The 22,009-nt window shown below is 37.9% G+C and overlaps 3 protein-coding genes across 3 annotated transcripts in view; all 3 read right to left on the reverse strand.

Annotated features, from left to right (window-relative positions):
- LOC103705201 (probable sphingolipid transporter spinster homolog 2) overlaps positions 1–1,062 on the reverse strand; it is a 50,466-nt gene extending 49,404 nt beyond the window's left edge. Inside the window, exon 1 of the mRNA XM_008788838.4 lies at positions 527–1,062. Within this exon, the coding sequence (XP_008787060.2) occupies positions 527–735 (209 nt within the window). The 5' untranslated portion in view covers positions 736–1,062. The remainder of the gene's footprint in view (positions 1–526) is intronic.
- A 5,188-nt stretch (positions 1,063–6,250) lies between these two features.
- Positions 6,251–20,152, reverse strand: LOC103705226 (bifunctional nitrilase/nitrile hydratase NIT4B-like). The gene is made up of 5 exons (XM_039117966.1): positions 19,754–20,152; positions 17,537–17,716; positions 11,213–11,506; positions 7,279–7,560; positions 6,251–6,728 (listed from the first exon to the last, which is right to left on the reverse strand). Exons 1-5 carry the CDS (start codon positions 19,899–19,901, stop codon positions 6,577–6,579), a joined length of 1,056 nt encoding a protein of 351 aa, XP_038973894.1. The 5' UTR covers positions 19,902–20,152; the 3' UTR covers positions 6,251–6,576.
- LOC103699947 lies at positions 17,599–20,177 on the reverse strand. Its single transcript, XM_039117967.1, has 2 exons — positions 19,754–20,177; positions 17,599–17,716 (listed from the first exon to the last, which is right to left on the reverse strand). Exon 1 carries the CDS (start codon positions 20,156–20,158, stop codon positions 19,937–19,939), a length of 222 nt encoding a protein of 73 aa, XP_038973895.1. The 5' UTR covers positions 20,159–20,177; the 3' UTR covers positions 17,599–17,716; positions 19,754–19,936.
- Between the last annotated feature and the right edge of the window lie 1,832 nt (positions 20,178–22,009).

A 22,009-nucleotide genomic window follows, 5' to 3' on the forward strand; every position in this document is an offset into this window, starting at 1 on the left:
AACGAGTAGTTTGCCAGAATGTAGGCGGAAACAGCAAAGAGAAAAGAGGGATGGACAACAAGAACACCTGGATTCAACTCCTGACGTTCATAACTTGGAGATCCAAGTCAAATACTCAAAAACTTCCACTTCCAACCCCATCTAACCATGGCATGGCTGAATCCCGGATTCTCCCAGACTGGTCTCGACATTTACATCAATTACATGTCGGAAGCACTAACCATTCAACTGTTCCTTTTGCAGCATTCGAGACACATGCCCTAACCATAAATCCAAGAATTCGCTCGATACCATGACTCCCTCATGAATTCCCTCCTTCCTCCTCAATTTCTCGCTCCAGAGGAAAATTCCAAGATTCAAACCGAACATTTCAAATCATATTCCAAAAACAAAACAACACCAGAATCCCCTTTCCATGCCGATTCCATCAAAAACCCCAAAAACCATGGCAAACAAAACAAAACCCCTGGAATGATGACCTCATCAACTGGGAGAAGAAACGAGAAAAGGGAGCGCAAGCTCGTACCTCTTGGGCGTGAACCACGAAGGATCGGAGTCGGCGTCAGGGTTCGGGTTCTCATCTGGATCCTGGGAAAGAGCGATCGCCATCTCCTTCTCGGGAGCAGTAGGAGGACGAGGGGCGGGAGCGCCGGCGGCAGCGTCCGGCTTGGAGGGGGGAGAAGGAGCCGGTACCTCAGCGTCCGGCTTGGACGAGTCCGCTACCGAATCGCTCATATTATAAATAATAGGAAATATCTTTTCCTACTGCGGCGTAGAATACAAGTTTTGTCCTGGGCGGTAAATGCTTATTTTATTTCACCGCAGTTCGTTTTACCTTTCTCAACCAGCTCCTGATGGCGATGGAGAGAGAAGGCGGAGGAGGAGGAGGACGAGTGGGAGAGGGAGAGAGCGATAGAGAGGGGATTTAGGAGTTCGGCTCCTCCGGTCCTCTCCTACGCCTCGCCTTGGAAAGGTAGTTGGTACCGGACATTATTAAGGAGGAATCGTGGGCTTCCTGGATTTACGCTTCCCAAATTGCATCCCCGAGGAGGCTGAAAACCGCGATTTGGGGGGGATTCGTGGAGCGTATTGTTTTCCTTTTTGGGGAGAGCTGGAATTCTGGGACTGTGGACTGGCGGACAGGTTGGATTTATCTGGGTGGACGGGATGAGGCTGATGTGCGTATGCGGAGAGAACTTTGCGCGAGTCCGGGATCTGCCGTCCGAATGGACTGATGATGCCATCTGGTCCATTCGATTATCGGGAGAGAACAAAGAATAGTTTGAGAATAATAAAATGCACGTGCTAATGCACGTGCCCAAGAAAATAATAAAATGGATTTGCTCGAATTTGTTAGCTAATAGTTTGAGAATACTTGAATCAACAAAAAAAAATATATATATATCATATATTCGCTACATTCCATCTTAAGATGGATTTGATCAAATTTGTGCCGTCTAACTGTAAAATCTTTATTAATGTAAAGATACCACTATTGTAGTTTACATATCCAATAAATCTTGAACATATTATCATCTTGGCCATGTGGAGAGGAGCAATTCACACATAAGTCTAGAAATCTAAAATCCGGATTGAAAAATAGTGGAGTAAAAGGGCAATTTAGAATAAATATTTATTTTAGAAAAATGGAGGAGAAGTTAATCAATGCCATGCAACCGGTAAAGCTTGAATGTATCTTAGTTTGGATCTACAATCTTTTTTTCTTGATATACTATAACGGATATGGCAAAAAATATTATAAAATGTGTATGGATAGAGCGAGAGTTGCAAGCAAGATAAGATACAACATAATGGTAAAAATATTAAACAGAAAAGAAAGAAAATTATTAAAGTTTTTTCTCAAACTTGGTTAGACACACTATACTTTTTCAGCTACTAGCCAAGTGGGCTTCTATTGCACCAAAAAAAAAAAAAGAATTTTTCAAATTGATTATGTAGTGTCATATATTTTGATTGCACCAACTCAATAGAACCAGCATTGTCCAATCAATAATTTTGCTTACAAGTATTCCATGTTGACAAAATTTAATAGTATGGTATTTGTGATAATGTGTCTAACTTGCATAAAGAACACTCGATAACCATGATTTTAACATTATCTTATTTAGAAGGATTTAGACATTATTAGGGTAATTTGAACCACTACCTTTCAAATACTTTTAGCTTACTCATGTGCATATCATATGTGTCACATACTTCATCATATATTCCTGGGTTTTAATTTCCTACATCACATAAACGAGATAGAGGTATCGGAGTTTAGATTTCGGTTGTCCTATGCTATATTGCCTATTGTATCCGGTTGGCTAGGCTATTTGAGAACTTTAATAAAGGCCCCCTAGTGACTATAATGAATGCTATGATCGATGCCTTGGACTTCATTTGAGCTAGAAACTAGGAGGGGTCATTGATAGGTAAGGTAATTTGTGGTCCCACACCTACAAGTTTTACATTTTATGCGGTCTTTTCACTTAGGAACCTCCATCTCCTAGCTTCTTCAAGATCAACTTTGATGGTATTACGACAAATAGAGGGTAGTATGGTGAAACTGATTTTATTATTCATGACTCCAATTCATTTCTGGTGGCAACTAATGGATCCTCAATGTAAGACATGAATACCAGTTAATGCAATTCCTTAGAGTAGAAGAACCCCTTAATTCTCTCTTTGTGAAATCAACTGCTCCATTTGCTTCTGGTGCTAAAACATGTTACCACACTAGGAAAGTGAAAAAATTTCTACAGTTCTCTTTCATGTACACATTTGGATGATTACCCTCCAATTTTGCCTCAAACCTAGTGTGAAGCCTACTGGGTACCAAAAAATTCTCTTCAAACTCGTTTGGTTCACGAAAAAAGAATTTCCTCACTAAAATGTTTTTCTTGAGAAAATAATTTCTAGAAATATGATACCTACAAAAATGGTTTTGGCATGTTTGATTGATCATGAAAAAGTGGTATATTTTTTTTAGTACAGTAAAGTGGCATATTCTAGAGTGACTTATATTTAGTTGAGTATCTACTTTCTTGAAAGAATTGTATGAAATACCTATTTCACCCATAATAAAGGAAAAGACCCTACCGATAGATTTTGATGGCTTAAGAGTACTTTTGGAGAAAAAAAGAACCCCAACTGCAAATCGGTGAAAAAGTAGCTTTTCCATATCTCTTATAAGTTTTTCTTTTTCATAAAACATAGGAATCTTATTCCTATAGGACTACTACTTTCCTATTTCTCTTCTTTGAAAACTTCAACCAAACAAGAGGTATTTCTTTATTGTCCTGTTGATCGCACTTTTTCCCTGCTTTTCTTGCGAACCAAATGAGTCCTTCATTCTTCCAATAAATCATCAACATACTTACCTGAATGTATACTGATGCAAGAGGTTTCTTTAATACACATTTATTCTGACTTAGGCCAAGCTAGATGGCTAAAGTGACCTGAGTTCCTAATTGGAGGGGATGCTTGGGCTTGATGTGTTGATGAAAACTCTCCATCCAGGCTATTTCATGAGCCATGAAGAAACTTTTAAGCATAACCAAATGCTTGCTTTTTCCTCACTAAGTCACTGATATTTTCTCCTTTGTTGTGCTCCACGTTATAAATTGCATCTCTTACATTTCTCTGTTGTTTCCAACATCATTTAAATTTTCTTAAGTGAGTACATATGAGTGATTCTAAATTTCCGATTGTTAAAATTTTGCAAAAGAAGACGAAGACAAGAGAAAAAGTGAGAGAGAAAAGTGATTTTATTTTTTTTCCATCATATTCGGTACATCTTAGAGGTTATATATACTTGTGTACAGACTCCATACAAAAAAATAATATAGGCTAATATAGGATCACACTAATAATGAAAAATATTACTAACTGATACAAGTTGTTATGTGATTCCTAAAATCACTCTAACAAGATCATGCTAACAAAAGAAAATAATATATATTGATACAAAATCATGTTAATAAAGAAAAATATTATGAGTGATGCAGGTTATTACATGATCGTAAAATTATGCTAACATTCCCCCTCAAACTCAAGATGGTACTATAAGTGCCAACTTGAGTTCGAAAACTGAATGACAAATATACCGAAAAACTAATGTACTAGATAAAAAGCTGGAGTAGCAACTCAGACACTGACATGATTGACCAAGAGTTGACATAGCAGCTCAGAGACTGATATGGTGGTAAATCAAGAGCTGATGTGACAACATAGGGCCTGATGTGGCAGAATACGAGCTGTTATAGCAGCTCAGAAGCTAATGTAGCAGATTAGAAATTAACATAATAACTCAAAAGCTGATATGGCAGACTGATGTGTCTAACTAACGTGATAGACTAACCTGTCTGTCGATATGACTGATTGACTTGTCTGATGATGTGGCAGCGAGAAGATACATAGATGATGATAGTTGCAGTGAGGACAGAGCTCAGAGAGAAGACAACCGAAGGTCGACGATCCTCGTAGATGGAGGAACCATAGAAGAGGAGCATTAGTTGATTGGCTTGACTGATGATGTAACAACGAGAAGATACATAAAAGATAATAGTTGCAGCGATAACAGAGTTCAGAGAGAAGGCAACTGAAAGTTGATGATTCTCATAGACGAAGGCATTATGGAAGAGGAGCAAGAGACTTCGAATTGGATAGTGAAGGAACCGGACAGCAAACGAAATCAGAGATGGAGAAAAAAAGACCAAGCCACAGTAAGGAGAGACGACTGAAGATCTGAAGCTAAGAAAAAAAAGTGACGGAGAGGGGCTGCGGATCCATTAGAAAGCAAAATAACTTCGGGTATTAATCTACCAAAAATAGAGGATGTGCAAGGAAATAGAGAATCTACAGATCTACAGATCTACTAAAAAATAGAATATCTTCGAGTGTTGATTCATTCGAAAATAGAGATTGATAGATTGAAAATGGGAGCCTTTAAAACTTCTAGACATGGTAACGACAGCCACAATAAAGACGGAAGAGAAGGTGGCGGTAGTTAGGTAATTGGTGGCTCTAATACCATGTTAATATATTTGCAAAAAAAGACGAAAACAAGAGAAAAAGAAAGAGAAAAAAGTGATTTTATTTTTATGTTTCATCATATTTTGTACATCTCAGAAGTTATATATACTCGTGTATAGACTCCATACAAAGAAAATAATATAGGCTGATATAGGATCACACTAATAATAAAACATATTGATGACTGATACAAATTGTTATGTGATCTCTAAAATCACTCTAACAAAATCATACTAACAAAGAAAAATAATATATTTTGATACAAAATCATGCTAATAAAAAAAATATTATGAGTGATGCATGTTGTTACGTGATTCCTAAAATTATGCTAATACCAACATCATTTAAATTTCCTTAATCATAAAGGAAATTTAGACTCATATTTTCTCCTTCGATGTTATGAGTTGCATCTCTTACATTACTTCATTGTTATGAAACAGAGAGAAGTAGTGATGACGGAGACGAATACTTGTTGATGCTCTAAATCACACCATGGAGGCCCATTGCCTCAAATTAATTCTTTCTTCTTTTCATTTTGCTGCTGGCATGGTGGTATTATAGGCATGGCAGATGTGATGGAAGAAATGGTGGCATTCATAGTTTCCATATTTAAGCTGTGACGAGTGGCATTCAGGTAAAAAAAAAATCCCATTAGGAGGCTTATCGGATTTTACACTACATACGTTACAATTATTGTGCTAATATGGATGTGTTCATTTTTGTTTTGCCATAATTATATCATGTACATAAGATGTCCCCACTGAAAAAGACCCATCTAATCACAGACAAGTGCATATTGGAACTGGATAAAATCCTCACACACATAACTAGATATTTTTTATTCTCAACGTATATCTAGAAATTTATGACAGCAATTAAAATTTAGCCGTGATAAACAATGAATTATGTAAGTTAATGAAGAGTTATTTAAGTCTCCTAGATAGAGTATATGAAGAGTCATGAAAAGTTTTCTAGAGTTAAACATTTTCAGGAGTTCAAATGACCATGAACTTCTCCATAAAGGATATATAAAATCACATCTAAATACCCAAAGAGTCACTAGGATCAATACATACTTGGAGTGGGTTCAGTCTTTATAAACAACCAAATGGTGTATTAAGCATCTCCAGCATCAGTCCTATTATAATCTTATATTCATTTGCTTCTCTAATCTGTCCATGTTATTTTATTTAGTCCCACTACAACAGTCATGGATGCATTTAGAGTAGATAGCTGCACTTTGAGAATGGTTTTACATTCCACAAGATCAGTGCTCAGAACTGAAATAGATGTCTGGTAGATCTCTTACATTACTTTTTAGTAACAATGCTACAACATATACTTGAAACCGAGCTGTACCTTCTGATGGTGTAGATCCCAGCAAGTCGAGAAACAACAACCATAAGTTCTGAAACACATACTAGAAATCTTTTACCAAGGCATGGATGAGCATAAATAGCCCACGTTCGCACATATTCTTGAAGATTGCGGTCCAGCTGGTAAATGATAGATTACAAACAGCAGATATGATAGCGAGGACTAAGATTTTTGTGAATTTTCTGTCTTCGCAGCAGAAGCAAATGAGACTGGGTTCTGTGGATGGTCTTTAACAGTCAGAGTCAGCACCTCAGGCCTTGAATAGTGCCCAACCACATCGAAGTCAAACTTGGCTCTCACAATTTCTCCAAGGTCTGCACATCATGTTGTTTTTTTTTAAAAATAAAAACCTCAATTAAATCCACAGTAACAATATTGTCTAAATCACTGAAAAAATCCTCAAATTTTCAAGAGTATTTAATTGCCCGAATGATTTCTTATTCCCAGGAAGTAAAATAATTTACAAAGTAGAAAATGCACAATATTTATAAACAACACAACTTATTCGCAAGCTACGACTAAATTATTCTTGTTCTATAGGCAAATGATTTTATAAGCCCTTCTCTCTGTTGTTGCTCTTGCATGTTGTCCTTGCCCCTGAAATGATTGACTTCCTATGAACCATATCAAATCTTCAGTACTTGTAAAACTTCATTTCTTCATTATTTATTAGTTTTAAGCTATCTAAATTATTGTTGGACCTTTCTAGTTAATGTCCCAAAGTAGTGTTTGAGAAACTAAACTTGCGACTATGATTAATTATGCAAATGCATGAATACAACTTCTTCCATCACGTTGTATTATTACATTCTGCAGAATGTAATATAGGGCAAAATACATCATTTGCAGCAGTATTGGTCATACCTAGGTCAGCTGAGATGAGGGCCTCTCCTTCATAGTTCGGGCCTGCTAGAACTGCACCAAATGGTGAAATGATGACGCTTCCTCCTGCACATACAACAGAATCTGGTGGAGGCTCATCCTCTACTCCTGCAAACACATAGTCGGGTGGGGGCGGATAATCTTTTCTCCGGCAAAACTGGTTAGCAGACAGAACAAAGCATCCACCCTCAAGTGCAATGTGGGTCATTGAAGCCTGCCAGACATCCCTGGCATCAGCTGTAGGAGCACAATATATCTCAATACCTGTGGCACATCACGAAGAATTTATTAGCAACTGAATGAACAATTGGACTAGTTATGAGAAAAGAAGCTTAAAAAAAGAATGTGAACTCAACAACAGCTAAGCTTGATACATTTGCAGCATATATTTCAGCACAACGTTCAAGTTGCTTTCACTTCATCATCTGTGCAAATTGCTTTATATATGCTTTAACACATTGATTTAATAGACAGATCATCCGAATTTCAATGACAAACTCATGTATTAAAATCTAATTCTCTAAAATTCAAGTTGCCCTCCTCTTTCAACTAAAACTTACGAGGCCAAATTCATTGTGTACATGAGCTACTTATTCCTTTTATTCCTTTTTCATTTTTTAAACATACGTAAATATTTCATCTTATTTTTTTTTGAGGAAAATTATTCCATCTTGTTTATGCTCCAACAGTATTTTGGGGGGAAGAAATCTCTTAACTTATGCTCAGCTTTCCTTAAATTAAAATATCATAAGCATCTACATATGAAGTGGATAATACACTGTACATGTAATTTTTTACAATATATATTTTCAAAAAAAAAAAAAACGATTGTCTTACTGTGAAAACACCGAAATGATACATTGAAAGCTCTCGAGCAATATAAAAAATTTCTAGAGATGTGGAATTTACTTTCTTGACTAATTTCATTTTTAATTATACCTTCTATTTTCCTAGTATTAATTGAAATTTCATCAACTAATATTAGCAAAACTAGAGTCAAATCCATTGGAACAGCTTAAGTTGTCAAAACCAAAACTTATAATTCCAACCAAAACAAACATCAATCCGAGTTTTCTAACCTTGTTTATAGCGGCCTAGAAAGCTGACCAAGCATGCAACTGGCCAACTGCCCCACTGCAGAAGAATACTGAATGACAGAAAAATTTAAAAGAGACAAGGAGTAGGTATTAGAGATTTAAGGAGGAAAAGGGGTTTTTACTGGATTCCTTCCATGCTTAAAATATACTAGGGTTCAGTTATATTTGGGGTGGAAAAGAAATTATGCTATAGAAGGAAAAACTAAAACTTGATTACAGAAAATTGATTATATAGATACACCGTAGGCCAAATCCATTCTAAGATTGACATATGATTGGATATCTTATGGATTCTAGAACTTTAAACTAACATGATCGGGGCTTGAATAAGAAATCCTTGGTACTGTGGAGTTTCATTAAGCCTTTCTAGAATTTAGAGCAGGTGTTGATCAAGGCTCGAGGTATCATTTTAATTATGAATAGGATGACTAGGACTTGATTAAGGAATTTTTAGAATGGAAAAGGGTTGACCGAGGCTAGATTAGAGATCCGGCATGCCTTCACTTTCCCACATGCCTTACCATATTTGTATCTTTTTGTATCCATCTTAGCAAAGAATAGACAGCGACTTCTAAGAATGACTCATTAATTCAAAAAGCTCGATAATTGCCATAATTGGATCTCCTTTTTTATTCTAACCTAGACTTAACCAATTTAACTTAGTAAAATAAGATTAATCCCACTCTTTGTAAAGAACCCTTAGTCATCAGCTACTGTCTTTCCCAAATTAAGACTAAAGCCGGAAGATAACATTAGAAAGCAAATTACATCAAAGTACATGGGCTCAACAATATATAGCTCACCAATTTACTTCCAACACAAATATGAAGCCCTACCCCTAACAGACCATCCAAAATCCACAAGACACAAGTACCCTTATCATTCCACAGCCTAAAGTAAAACCCTTCCACAATATATGCTGCTCCTTGCCTTTACTCCTACAGAATTCCCACAGTTCTACAATATACACAAACAAAAGAAGATTCAAAAACAGTCACTCATCTAGTCACTAACAACAAAGTGATAATAAAACACCATCCTCAACCATACATCATGGTGTTAAGTATGAAAAAAAGGGAATGTGAATTATCACCAATCTGGCAGGGATTTTGTATCATGATAACCTAGTTTGTTTGGCAAAAAAAGTTATATACCAAGCCTTCTAGACTTTCTTGTCTTATGCAGATAGTAGAAGTGTGAGAACGTGTGCCTTCGAAATAGAGAAAGGGACAAAGTTTGTAATAAAAGGGTCTTTTATAGGCAGAGGTTGATAGGTGTAGTCATGTCGTGAACTTTGGATGGTTTAAGTAGGGAGAAGGGCTTCCTGTATGAATCAGAATTACATGGATATATGTATCTTCTTAAACCTATGTATTATGTGCAGAACCAATTCGAACTTAAAGTTGCGTCAGTGTATATTTTGCAAAATGTTCAGAAAGGCAGAGGTAAGACAGCTGAGGCTTCTTTAAAATGAGAGGGCAATCTCTTTGGACTGAGATTTTTGGCTGTGTATAATCAAACATCAGCGATGACTCATTAACATAAAAATTTCAAGCTGTAAATGGGTCAGACTAACTTAGTTTTTTCCTTTTTTCTTGTCAACTCCCAATCAAAACGGGCGTAAAGAAATATGGCAAAGCATGCCAAATCCGTAATCAAACTCGAGTTTCTTGTTTTTAACAAATAATAAGAAAATAATAACAACAATTGTAACCCTTTCTCTCCCCTATCCATTTCTTTTCATAATTTCATTTTCTACCAAATTCCTCGCTGAGCCTAAATAACTCTTTTTTCAAATTCTAAAATGCCCCCTTAGTGCCTTCCAAGCCTTAATTATACTTATTTGAGATTTTACTGACACTTCAACAAAGCATGATGGTGTCAACTCATTCCCTTTTATTTGTTTCATTGATCTATTTTCCATTTTCAAACACTTTTTAGTTGGTGTTGTGTTTGACATTACTTGTCTAAGTTCTAACACATCTTTTGATGCTTTGTTTGGACTCTTAGTAGACATACAGAAGCAGGATGGAGTGTTAAAAACTAAGTTGTCACATTCATGTTAAGTGACTTATAATGCGACAAGTAGGACGTAAAAATTAAAACATGCTAACATAAGATTGGCAGTCAAAAGTAGATGGATAGAAAGCAATCTAAGGTTGTATGGAAAGTAGACAGGTAGAAAGCAATCTAAGGTCATCTGGAAAGTAGATATTAGGGGGGAAACAAGAAAGGCAAGTGACAGAATGGTTCAGCCTCGATTACATGTTGCGAATATTGGGTTCAGAGAATATGCTACACGAATTATGAGTGCCATCCCTCTGCATTCCCTTCTCCTGCATCTTATTGAAACACGCTGCAATACTGCAATCTAATGTAGTTTGAACTACAAGGCTAAACAACGGGACCATGTAATAGAAGCTTTCAGAATAGTATTATGATAGTAAAAGATAGGTATCATCAATGAGCAAACGGTTCAGTTGACAACATGCATTTTAATCAAGCCTGATAGGTAATTGTGCATGGATAACAAGATAATCAACACTTTAAGGAGCACAAGAGTCCAGTGCAAATGAACCTACTGAACAGCCTTAGTAAATGTAGAAACTTAATAATATTGTGCTGGTTGTAGGTCCATAAGCAAAAGTATAACATTTACGACCAATTGCAAAGATTAAACATTTTTCTTTGCATGTACGAATCAACTTAACATTTTGCAATCCTTAGTGGAGTAACCAAGCCCTAATACTTATCTACAACAATTATTAAGGAAAAATAAAATAACAATACTAAATAACAAATAACATTGAAATGTTTACCTTTACCATACAATGCTGTCCTTAAAAGTGGCATTCTATTCTCCCAGCAAATGAGAGCACCAATCTTTCCCAGTGGAGTTTCATAAACAGGAACCGTAGATCCATCTCCAAATCCCCATATTACACGTTCCAAAGATGTAGGCATGAGTTTGCGGTGCTTCCCCAGGTACAGACCCTGAGGGTCAAAAAAGAGAACCGTACAATAGAGTGTGTATCCGGCCCTTTCAATCACACCCATTACTAAAAAGACCTTATATTTTCCAGCCATTGCTGCCAAGCGGTCGACTTCAGGACCTGCACATTAGATGTAAATATTAAATTAATATGACAAATCTTCAATGAAAATTGAACTGATAACAATATGCAAGTTCATGGCATTTCTTGGTTGGTGGCTCAGTGTAAGTCAGATGATCAATTTAACTAATCAAATATCTGACTTTTGAATATACAATATAGTTATGGAGAGATTCTTAGTTAAAAGGGTTCTAAATAATAATCGTAAAACAAAATCATTGCAGTACTAAAAATTTATAATTTACATTCATAGTTACACTATTAGGTGAAGGTTGTTTGTTTCTAAACTGAAGCGCTGAAGGTTCTGGGAAGTCATGATCTAATCATGCACAGATCATCAAAAAACACGGAACATATAGAAACAAAATTTTGGAGTGCTGAGAATTTGAACTTAGAGAATATCTAAAAGCTAACCAAATTGACTCAATAATAAGCATAAGGTTTTTCAAGCTGTCTAAGAAGGCATTCCTTGCTGCTTTTATCCAACAACAACAAGCAGGCATAATGCATGATGCCAGCCGCTAGTTTATCTACAGAGAATTAAATACTATTTGTGCTTGTGTCCAATTAAAACAATCAGTGGGAAATCAAAGCTGAGATTTGGGGCAGGTGCTTTCCAGTTCTGATATCTAAATAATCCACATGAGAATAATCTGAAAATCAAAAATAAGAGCAAAGCATTTGAGACAACCAGCATAAAAAGGAGGCCTATTCAATGGGAATTTGATGAGATTATATTGCTAAACACTTATTGGAGGAAGCAAATTATGCTAATTTAAGTGCGAGCTTTTAAATATTAGTGAAAAACATAAGAATTTAGAAAAAATACCCTTCATGATAATTTTTTATAGAGAAAAATGCAGACAATTTTAAGAAAGTTGTAGATGTATATTTAACCAAAATGATACAGGCTTTAAGTCTAATATTTTAAGGATTTCGAAATCCAAAAATTATGACAATATATAATCCAGAATAAAGGGGTACCTGCAAACCTCACTTCAATATAGAAGAGCTTGCACCTTCTATGACCCCACCGAGCCATACTAATATTACTTACCACTTTATTCCACAAGTCAAGGTCATTGCAGTAAAGGCTCCAAATTAATTATGCATACATAACTCTAGAGAGGGCGTACTGCATGCATGTATATGGGTGTGCGCATAACATATTATTCGCAAATGATAATGTGGTCAGTAGCCAGGGGCTTTAAGGATATCTAAAGATGCAAATCGCTATGTCCCGAAGGCAACAAGTCTTAGTATAACCCTCTATCCGGATGAAGACATCCTCGTAGCTTCCCTTGTTTGACAAAGGCAGGCTGAGGGATCATAGGCAAGGACATTCTAAGCATCTCAAGAACCACAGGTGAGAGACTTTTTAGAAGCACAAAGAATGAGCCTATGGATGTGTCTGAAAGTAATAAATTTGAAAAGACATTCTCTAAGAGAAGGTGACTTGATTAGTGTCATTCTCTAATGGGGAGATTTACACAACAGGATGCTATTGCCACCAATTTAACTAGCCTCCTCAAACTTCCTTATGTTTAATGTCGCTAATGAGATAATAGAGAAAATTATTGTCTTCAGATAAATAATTGCTCCTCTGTCAGCCACCATCCAAAGACATGATCCTAACCAATAGCAAGTTTTTGTCAAGTCCCTTCTCATTAAAGTTCACTTGTCCTCCTCTCTTTCCATCCCTAAAACTAAAATTAAAAACCCTTAGATACAGGTATCACTTTTGTACTTCACTACAATCAATCTCAATCAGTACCCTCTCAACATATCATCAATTGTTTCTAAACTTAAATCCCACAAATGCACCATTTTATCCAAGCCGACAGCACCCATAATACAGATGTGCACGGAAAGATGTATCTTCATATATATATATATATATATATATATATATATATATATATATATATATATATATATACATATCTATATACATATCTATATACATATATATATACATATCTATATACATATACATATACATATACATATATATATACATATATATACACATATACATATACATATATACATATATATATACATATATATACACATATACATATATACATATATATATATATATAATCAAGGTACACCGTACCGATACCGGTAGGCGTACCGATCGCCTACCGGACCGGTACAATACCGGTTTAAACCGGTACCGAACCAGAAAATAATTTTTCTGCGCACACAAGCGGAGGAGCACGTGCGGACGCGCACGCCCCACGTTAAATGCCACAGGGTGGCATTAAATTTTCCACAGGGGGCAGCACTCTGCCTCGCGCAGGCGAGCTGCCCAGTGAGCGCCCACGCGGGCGCAGGAAAACGCGTGCGGGCTCGGAGAACCGCGCGCTAGGCGCATTTTCCTGCGCGCTGCCCACAGAGTGGCTTTAATTCTATGGCATTAAATGCCACAAATGCCACTCTGTGGGCGCCAGTTCGTACCAGCCGAACTAGACGGAACCGGTCCGGTTTCATTCAGTTTGCTCTTGTACCGACCGGTACAGGCTCTTTACTGTTCAGTTCGGCCCGAATAGGGCCGGAACCGTTTTCCACAGTTGTACCGGACCGGTCCAGTACGGGCCGGTTCAGCATACCATACATACAATATACATACAATACACACACACACACACACACACACACATATATATATATATATGCATATTCATTTATTTATGTGTTCTTGGTTTGGCTCCTCCAGGGGAGGCTCCTTGACCTCAAATGGGATACATAACATGTTTTAGTTCATTGCCAGCTGCAAGCTTTGACTTTCATTTGAGAAAATAAGGCTGAGAAATCAGGAAAGGGGTGAATCTGAAGTGCAGCCCATCCAAGACCAGCTAATCCTTCTCTGAGGGCGAAATACCAATGAATTAAGCTATGTGCATAGGGCCCACAAGCACTAGGTAAGTATAGTCTGCAAAATTAGTGCAAAGATATAAATTTCTCAAATGTTGCCCTGGACAATGCAAATGCAAGAATCTACTTTGGCCATTTGAGAGGAATCTTGAAAGTTGTAGGGCCTTTCTTGTAAAGAATGGACCCCTGGGATAATCTTGAAAGTTCTAGGGCCTTCAAAAGTATGAACAAAGTCTCAAATGCTTGACACAAAACATTCAGTAAGACAAGGTGTTGGGAGCAAAAGTATTTCTCTTATGCAGTGATTTCCAGTCTGCAAAATATAGCAAGCAAATAAATTGTTATTTTAGCTCATTGCATGGATATTAGAAGTGAAATTGTCATTTGCCATCCTAATTCCAGAGACACTTCATGGAAATGGAGGGTGGGAGGTTGGTTTATTTGCTAGCTCGCTTAAGGGGTTTAATTATAAACGGAGTGGTAGAATTCAAAAGGTTCTTTCCACAAAATACTATGATTCCCTCTAATTGCACCTTTTGTCGGTATGCAATTGATGGATGATCAAGACAGAAGTTCCATATATAGGTGTTGATTCTAAGTCTTAAAAGAAATCATGGTAATTTGTAATTAAAGTGTCATTAAAGAAATTTTATGTGGCAAAGTCTTTTGTTTGAGTGTGGTTACCACCTTAACTTGAAGATAACTATAAACTTAATGTAATCTTGGTAATTTTTCCAGGCAAGCTAATCAACATCGATAAACCAACAAGTAAATGGTTGCATCAACAACTTCCACTGCACACAACCATTCATCATTGAGCTCCTTTACATGATGCTAGCTTAATCATCCAAGAGAAGGGCCAAAATTGAATCAAGTCAAACATAAAGCCTTTATTGCATGATTGCAATTAAGCATCCTCGTAGACAAGGTTTTAAATACCAACGGGACAGCAAGGCGTTGCATCGTCCCTAGTGTTGGGATGGGGCACTAACCCAAAGTGTTGCGACGGGACAAGTTGGAAAATGGACAAATGAACTAGGACCTTACGAATCAAGAAATGGGCCAGGATGGTACAAATTAGGAAATGGGCCGAGACAGGATGGGACATCCACCGTCTCAAGTAACAATACACAAGAGTGGGGCATCCTGTGCCATGGAAAAACTAGAATGGCCCCATCCCATGGTATTTAAAACCTTGACTATAGATGTGTTAATGTCTAGTAAGATATTTCCTCTAGAATTTTTCTTTGGTCTCCTGTCATAAACCCTCAAGCCAGGCAACTGACAAGGTTGACACATTAATATCTAGCCATTTTTCAAGATTAAGTTGCAAGGGAGCTAGCCCCAAGGACAAGGTTGACACCCTCTTTTTTTGAGAGAGAGTAACAAGGTTGACACATTAATCCAGTGATCCAGCCCTGTAAGATGGTCCTTTTTCTAAATGTACCCATAAGCCCAACCTGAATTTAATGGTCCCTCGTATTAGCAAAGACCTTTACAACATCAAGTGGCCAAGTAGAAAAGGGCATTTTCAACATCAAGTTACAATATACATAGAAGCATCTAGGTAGCCAAAATGCTAAGAGAAGAATGTGCAGATGTAAGAAAGCATGACTTATTGTGGGCTCAAGGGGCAGGTAAGATGGTTTATCATAGCCATTTATCAAGTGCTTAATATGTAGGGCAAACTTTTTTTGTACTTGACAAACTACTCACATTCTTATTATATAGAAGTGTGCAAGGCAAAGTGAGTCCCAGGGATAGTAGAAGCACTAAGGTCGGTTGTCTCGATCCAAACCGCCCAGTTCAAGTCATACCAATCCGTTACGGGCAAAATTCGAGTTGAGACAGAAGTTCGATTCGAAATAGGCCTTGAACTAGCATGAACCATGAATCAAGCATGAATCAAGGCTAAGGCTAGAATTTCAATGAACCCCCTGCCACTGTCTCCTACGATGACTACAGGTACATGCTTCACCCTTTCTATATCTCTCTCTCTCTCTCTCAGTCCCTCTCTCAAAAATGATAACCCTAGCAGCTTCATCCTCTCTCTCTTTCCCCTCTTAGTCTCTCTCTCCCAAAGATGGCAAGGGCCCTGGCAGCTTCGCCCCCTTTCTCTCTCTTTCCCTCTCTCTCTTAGTTTATCTCTCTCAAAGATGACGACAATCTCAGTGGCTTCGCCCCCTCTCTCTCTTCCTCCGACTCCTCTCTCTCCCCCCATTCGTCTCCCTCCTGCTGGTTCCAATACATTTCAGTTTGGTACGATATGTACCTGTACCATATCGAACCGATTGCCGCCCGGTACGATCCTCCGTAACGTTTCGGTGGAACTTAAGAAGCATTCATGAGGATTAAAATAGGAGGTATCCTCTCTAATGGTTCATATAATAGATGATATCCTTTGTAATGCTTCAATTTTTCATAACAGTCTCTTGGGTAGCAGCAAGCTTTGCTGCTATTTAGAAGGGGAAAAAAATATGATGATAGTAAATTTTCCTAGATAGCATCTAGATAAAGCTTCTGTCTCGTGACTTGAGAATATAATTATCTACTATGATACAAGTGCTCAAATTCTTCCTAATTCACACAATGGAATTTTTTGCTATTTGCTCTAGAAATGAAATAAAGTTTGAAGAGCCAAGTGAGAAGGCTTCATATAAAGTGGAGTAAAATTGCAGAATGGCTTGTTAGACAAACCAGACTGCAACAACAAACTAGTACAATGATTATTCCAACTAATATTTTGCAAACGGTAAATAGATGACTTCTGCTTGGCAACTAGATAAACCTCCGTGATGATAGAATAAAACCAGCAGCAAAGAAAAAAAAATAAAAAATAGCAATAGAGAGGTTGAAGTTATGTTCAAAGTATCCAAAATTTCAGAAACATGCAACTATAGAAATGTCATGTAGCAAATATATTTGCTCATGCTAGAGGCATTAAACATATTATTGGATATCATGAATCATTCTTCTAGCCTCTGCATTTTGAGAGGTTCCTTATTAAAATTACTAGTCTGGATGTTTGCAAACAACTTATACAGACAAGCAACACCCAATATAGTATACTAATATGCCGACAATCATGATTGCATATCTAGTGCCTCAGGGAATGATGAATGTAATATGTCTGATGTTTGAGCATACCAGGCACATCAATTGCTGCAGCATGATACTTCCGAAACTCCTCTCTACCCTTGACTGAACGACTACCTATGGTGACACCAAAGGTAGAGCCACGGGGATAGCCACCAATAAATGCTTCTGGGAACACGACTAATTGTGATCCATATGCAGCAGCCTCTGCGATTAGTCTCTCTGCTTTATCTGCGAGATATAATTGTGAGAATTAGTTCTAGATTTCATATAACAAACACTTGGAATTAAAGCCTTTATCAAACAATAAGGTAAGAACAAGAAACATGGTTATTTTGTCTTATTATCGCATACCATGGAGAGGCTTGGACTGATACATGCATCAGTCTTAGGTTCAAAACCTAGAGAAACAGAGGCATAAATTTGATTTCAGCACATTGCAACTGGAACATTGTAAGGAGTTGAGGATTTAGGCTCTATCGGTCCCTAAGAAATAAGGGAAAAGAAAGCACTTGAAGATGAATTTTTCTTTAATTATTTCAAATTAAAATGAAAATTCCAGGCACAAAGAATATCAAGAAAATAAGCAGCCAAAATTTTCTCTACATGTCCTAAATCTTTTTATCTCATAGGTTGTAATTCTGAGGGAATGACATCAAGCAAGTGTCAAAAGATAGTTTCCATATCTAACCACTTTCTCCAAAACTTCCCGTGCAATATTATCACTTTAATTAACAAGTTTTTTTTTTGACCTTGTGGTTTTCCAATTTTTCTTCCACTTGCACAGCAACAAAATGAAGCGTTAGCCCATGGAGGTGCAATAAGTTTCCCGAGTATAGTAAGAGAAGTTTTATATTGGTTTTCAGCATAAATAGCTAATAGGGTTTCTTCTGTGTAATGTATGATGAAATTTTATTCTTCCATGTTTTATCAGTCTCACCGGCCTACCATCACCAAGACATTGAAAAAGGAGAACCAATTTCCTCTTCATGTCGATTTAAAGTAGCTATCTAGCAGCTTCTAGAAGAGCCAAAAAAAAAATAAATAAATAAATAAGGTCATGAAATCTAATATCTACCATATAACATATGCAATAGCAGAACTATAAACCCTTGTAACATAAAGCATCGGCTCTCATCCCTCATATAAATTATTAGGATTGTAGTTGAAGCAATCTATTGCTCTTTGAACGATGTCTCTACATGACTTACTACTTAATTGATAATTTCCATTTCATTCAGTTTTACGTAACACTTAACAAAATATGAAAAAGCTAGAGATCAGCAATGTCAAAACAATAATATGATATTAGTATGTCCAAGAAGGAGCAGAATTCCAAACAAGGATATACATTCTCAAACATATCATTACCCATCAGCAGATACAGGTTAGACTAGCTACACCATATAGGCAACCAATAATAAAGAAATGAAATATAATTTTTCCCTTTTCATTGTCATGAAACCACTAAAACAAATCATTCTGGTGCCCTTCAACATGGTTTCTTAAATTTTCCAGGATTTTACCCAAAAAAAGATTTGAATCGAAGAAAGAAGAGAGGTAAATTTCTTTCACAGTGCCATATAATTTTATATATGGTGACCATATAGCTGACATTTATTATTGATATTTATATCATATTATTGTGTTCTGCTGGTGAAATTTCCAAGCAAATGTCAGCTTCATACTATTTATCATCTTTCTCATACTATTTATCATCCTTCGCCACTTTCTTATTTCACAATAACTCAATGACACGCGCAACAAAACCAAAAACTATCAATACATCCAAATTCCCCCAAAATTTCCACTCACCAGTAGAACCCTAAGTCATTTTAACAAAAATGACTTTCATTTTGTCAATTTATTCCAAATATGGTATCATAGCCAATATATTTCCCTATTAGTGCTCTTCCCGGTGTCAACATAAACCAAATAATACAGATCAAAGAGTTACAATTCTATCCAAGTACTCCATCCACATATCATCAAGAAATACAAACAAAGAATCTCAACTCATGCATATTTCCTTCTATTCACAATATCCAAAAATTAACACGCAATGGAAGTCCCCTTGTCGTTTCACTTGCTAAAGGCATTGCCAAGAAAGTCGCAAGAAATACGGTAGAGAAGGCACAACAACAGCAATGTCTCATTTATCACCACAAAGCCAACAAAAACCCTAGAAAATAGAAAACCCTAGAACCCAAACTTCATCAGCTCCAAAGAAAAGAAAAAGAAAAAGCAAATAAGGGTGAGAAAGACTACCGAGGGTTGCGGGGGTGTCGTAGAAGACGGTGGAGGCCTGCACGACGGTGGCCCGGACGGTGACGGAGGACGGATCGGAGCCGCCACCCATGTCCACCTCCGCGATCACGGGAGACTCCACCGAGGTCGAAGCTGGAACCAAAGCCATCGATGAGCGCAGAGGCGGCCTGGAAGCTGCTGTTATTATTTGCCACCGTCGTGCTTCTTGCGGAGGTAATCGAGGACCAATTCGTCGCGGGCGCGGGTGCGAGCTTGCTGGGGGGCGATGTGGACGTAGGAGAGGTGGGCGCCGGTGACGAACAGCGCCACGCCGGTCAGGAAGCAGATGAGCGTCGTGGCTGCCTGCTTCGGACCAGAGGGAGAGCACCAACCCATTCCACGCCGTCTCCACAAGTCCAAGCCCATGTAGAACGCTGCCCTATTTTTTATATTTCTTCATTGGCTTTTTAATTAATGAGGTCAGCGTGCGGGTTCGGGGGTTTGTCTTTTGCGGGAAAGAATGGTTCACCTTCCTTCGCGACATCATCCCGCATCACCGGTTTGATCCCACAATTGCGATGCTTCGACAGTTGCGATGAGATGGAATAGTTGACGTTTTATTAATAAAATATTCACATTTTATGTTTTTTTTGGGTCCCTATTCTCTATTAGTATGCAAAATTCATTCTCACCTTAGTAACATTTCCGAACCAACACGTCACGAGATATGATTATTCTGATTCTCATTTCAATTTATTTTGTTTTCGGCCGCGAATCAAACATGCCCTCAAAGTAATTTGATCATCTGAATTTATAAATCTTAATGCGGAAAAAAAAGTTTTAATTGATGGGAATTGGTCATAGCCATAGCTTATTAGACTGAGTAATGATGGAGATTGGCCTGAAAGTTCTCCCAGCACGTACTCAATCACCAGCAGCTAGTTTCTTACTCTAGGTGCAATTTATTTTTGTTTTATAGATACTTTTGGATATATTGTATATTTTTTATGTGTATGGGCGATTTGAATTGTTTGCTCATAAAGCTTTATTTCTCATATATCTTCTTGTATGTGAGTGCGAGGATCGACCTCTTCAACACAGCAAAAGGCAAAGAGGGCGTCCCCTACTTCATGTCTATAGTTGGGCAACGGGCCGTGCCGGGCCGGCCCGGCCCAGGCCCCCCGGGCCAAAACTCTAAACGGGCCGTGCCTGGCACGGCCCGCTTATGAAGCGGGCCGTGCCTGGCACGGCCCGTGAGGCACGGAAGGCAAGCCCGGCCCGGCCCCCGGCCCCTCTATTGGTGGGCCGGGCCGGGCACGGCACGGCACGGGCCGTGCCAGGCACGGCCCGTAACGGGCGGTAACGGGCCGTGCCAGGCACGGCCCGCAACGTCTCTAAACGGGCCGTGCCTGGCACGGCCCGTCTGGAGAGGGGGGAAGAAAATAGCCGTTTCCAACGGCTATTTTCGGGAAAAAGACGGTTTTGCCCCTCCCAACAGTCCTATAACGGCTGAATTGAGGGGTATTTTGGAAAAAAAAAATTTTTGGGCTTCTATAAATAGCCCATTCCTCCCTCATTCTCACCACACCAAACCTCTCATTCTCTCCTTCTCTACTGCTATTATTTCTCTCTTCTAAAGTGCTCTTCTAGCAATTTAATTTTTAGTTTGTTCAAGTGCTACACAAGAGGAGGTTCCTGTTGAGAAGAGAAGGTCGCTTCTGTTGAGAGCACAAGAGGAAGCTCGGAATCTCGGCGCTGCCTCTGCCCTCCGACCCTCTACTCAATTCCTCCTTGCGGTTAGTTTTTATTTTTTGAATTAATCATAGATATGTCATCTTTTGAGGAAAGTCAGTTTGGCATTCCTGTTTCTGAGGGGGAAGAAACTAATCCCCAACCCCCTGTTCCTAGTTCCTCTAGAACTGGTGAACCGAGTGAAGGTCAAACCTCTTCTCGTAAGAGGACTAGTACTGTATGGAATGAATTTGATAGAGTTATGGTTGAGGGAGTCTGGAAAGCTAAATGTAAAAAATGTGCCAAACTTTATAGTTGTAGTAGTAGTGGGGGAACAGGGCATTTAAAAAGACATCAAGAGAGTCATAGGATGCATGATTCTCATGCTCAAACTCAAAGTAGCCTTAATATACAAGGGGGATTACTTGTAGGTAATTTTGCATATAATCATGAAAATCAAAGAAAAGCACTTGTAAAATGGATAGTTAAGGATGAATTACCTTTTAGTTTATGTGAATCTTTTAATTTTGAAGAATATGTTCAATT

This window comes from Phoenix dactylifera, unplaced genomic scaffold, assembly GCF_009389715.1.
Source record: "Phoenix dactylifera cultivar Barhee BC4 unplaced genomic scaffold, palm_55x_up_171113_PBpolish2nd_filt_p 000292F, whole genome shotgun sequence".
Lineage (NCBI taxonomy): Eukaryota > Viridiplantae > Streptophyta > Magnoliopsida > Arecales > Arecaceae > Phoenix > Phoenix dactylifera.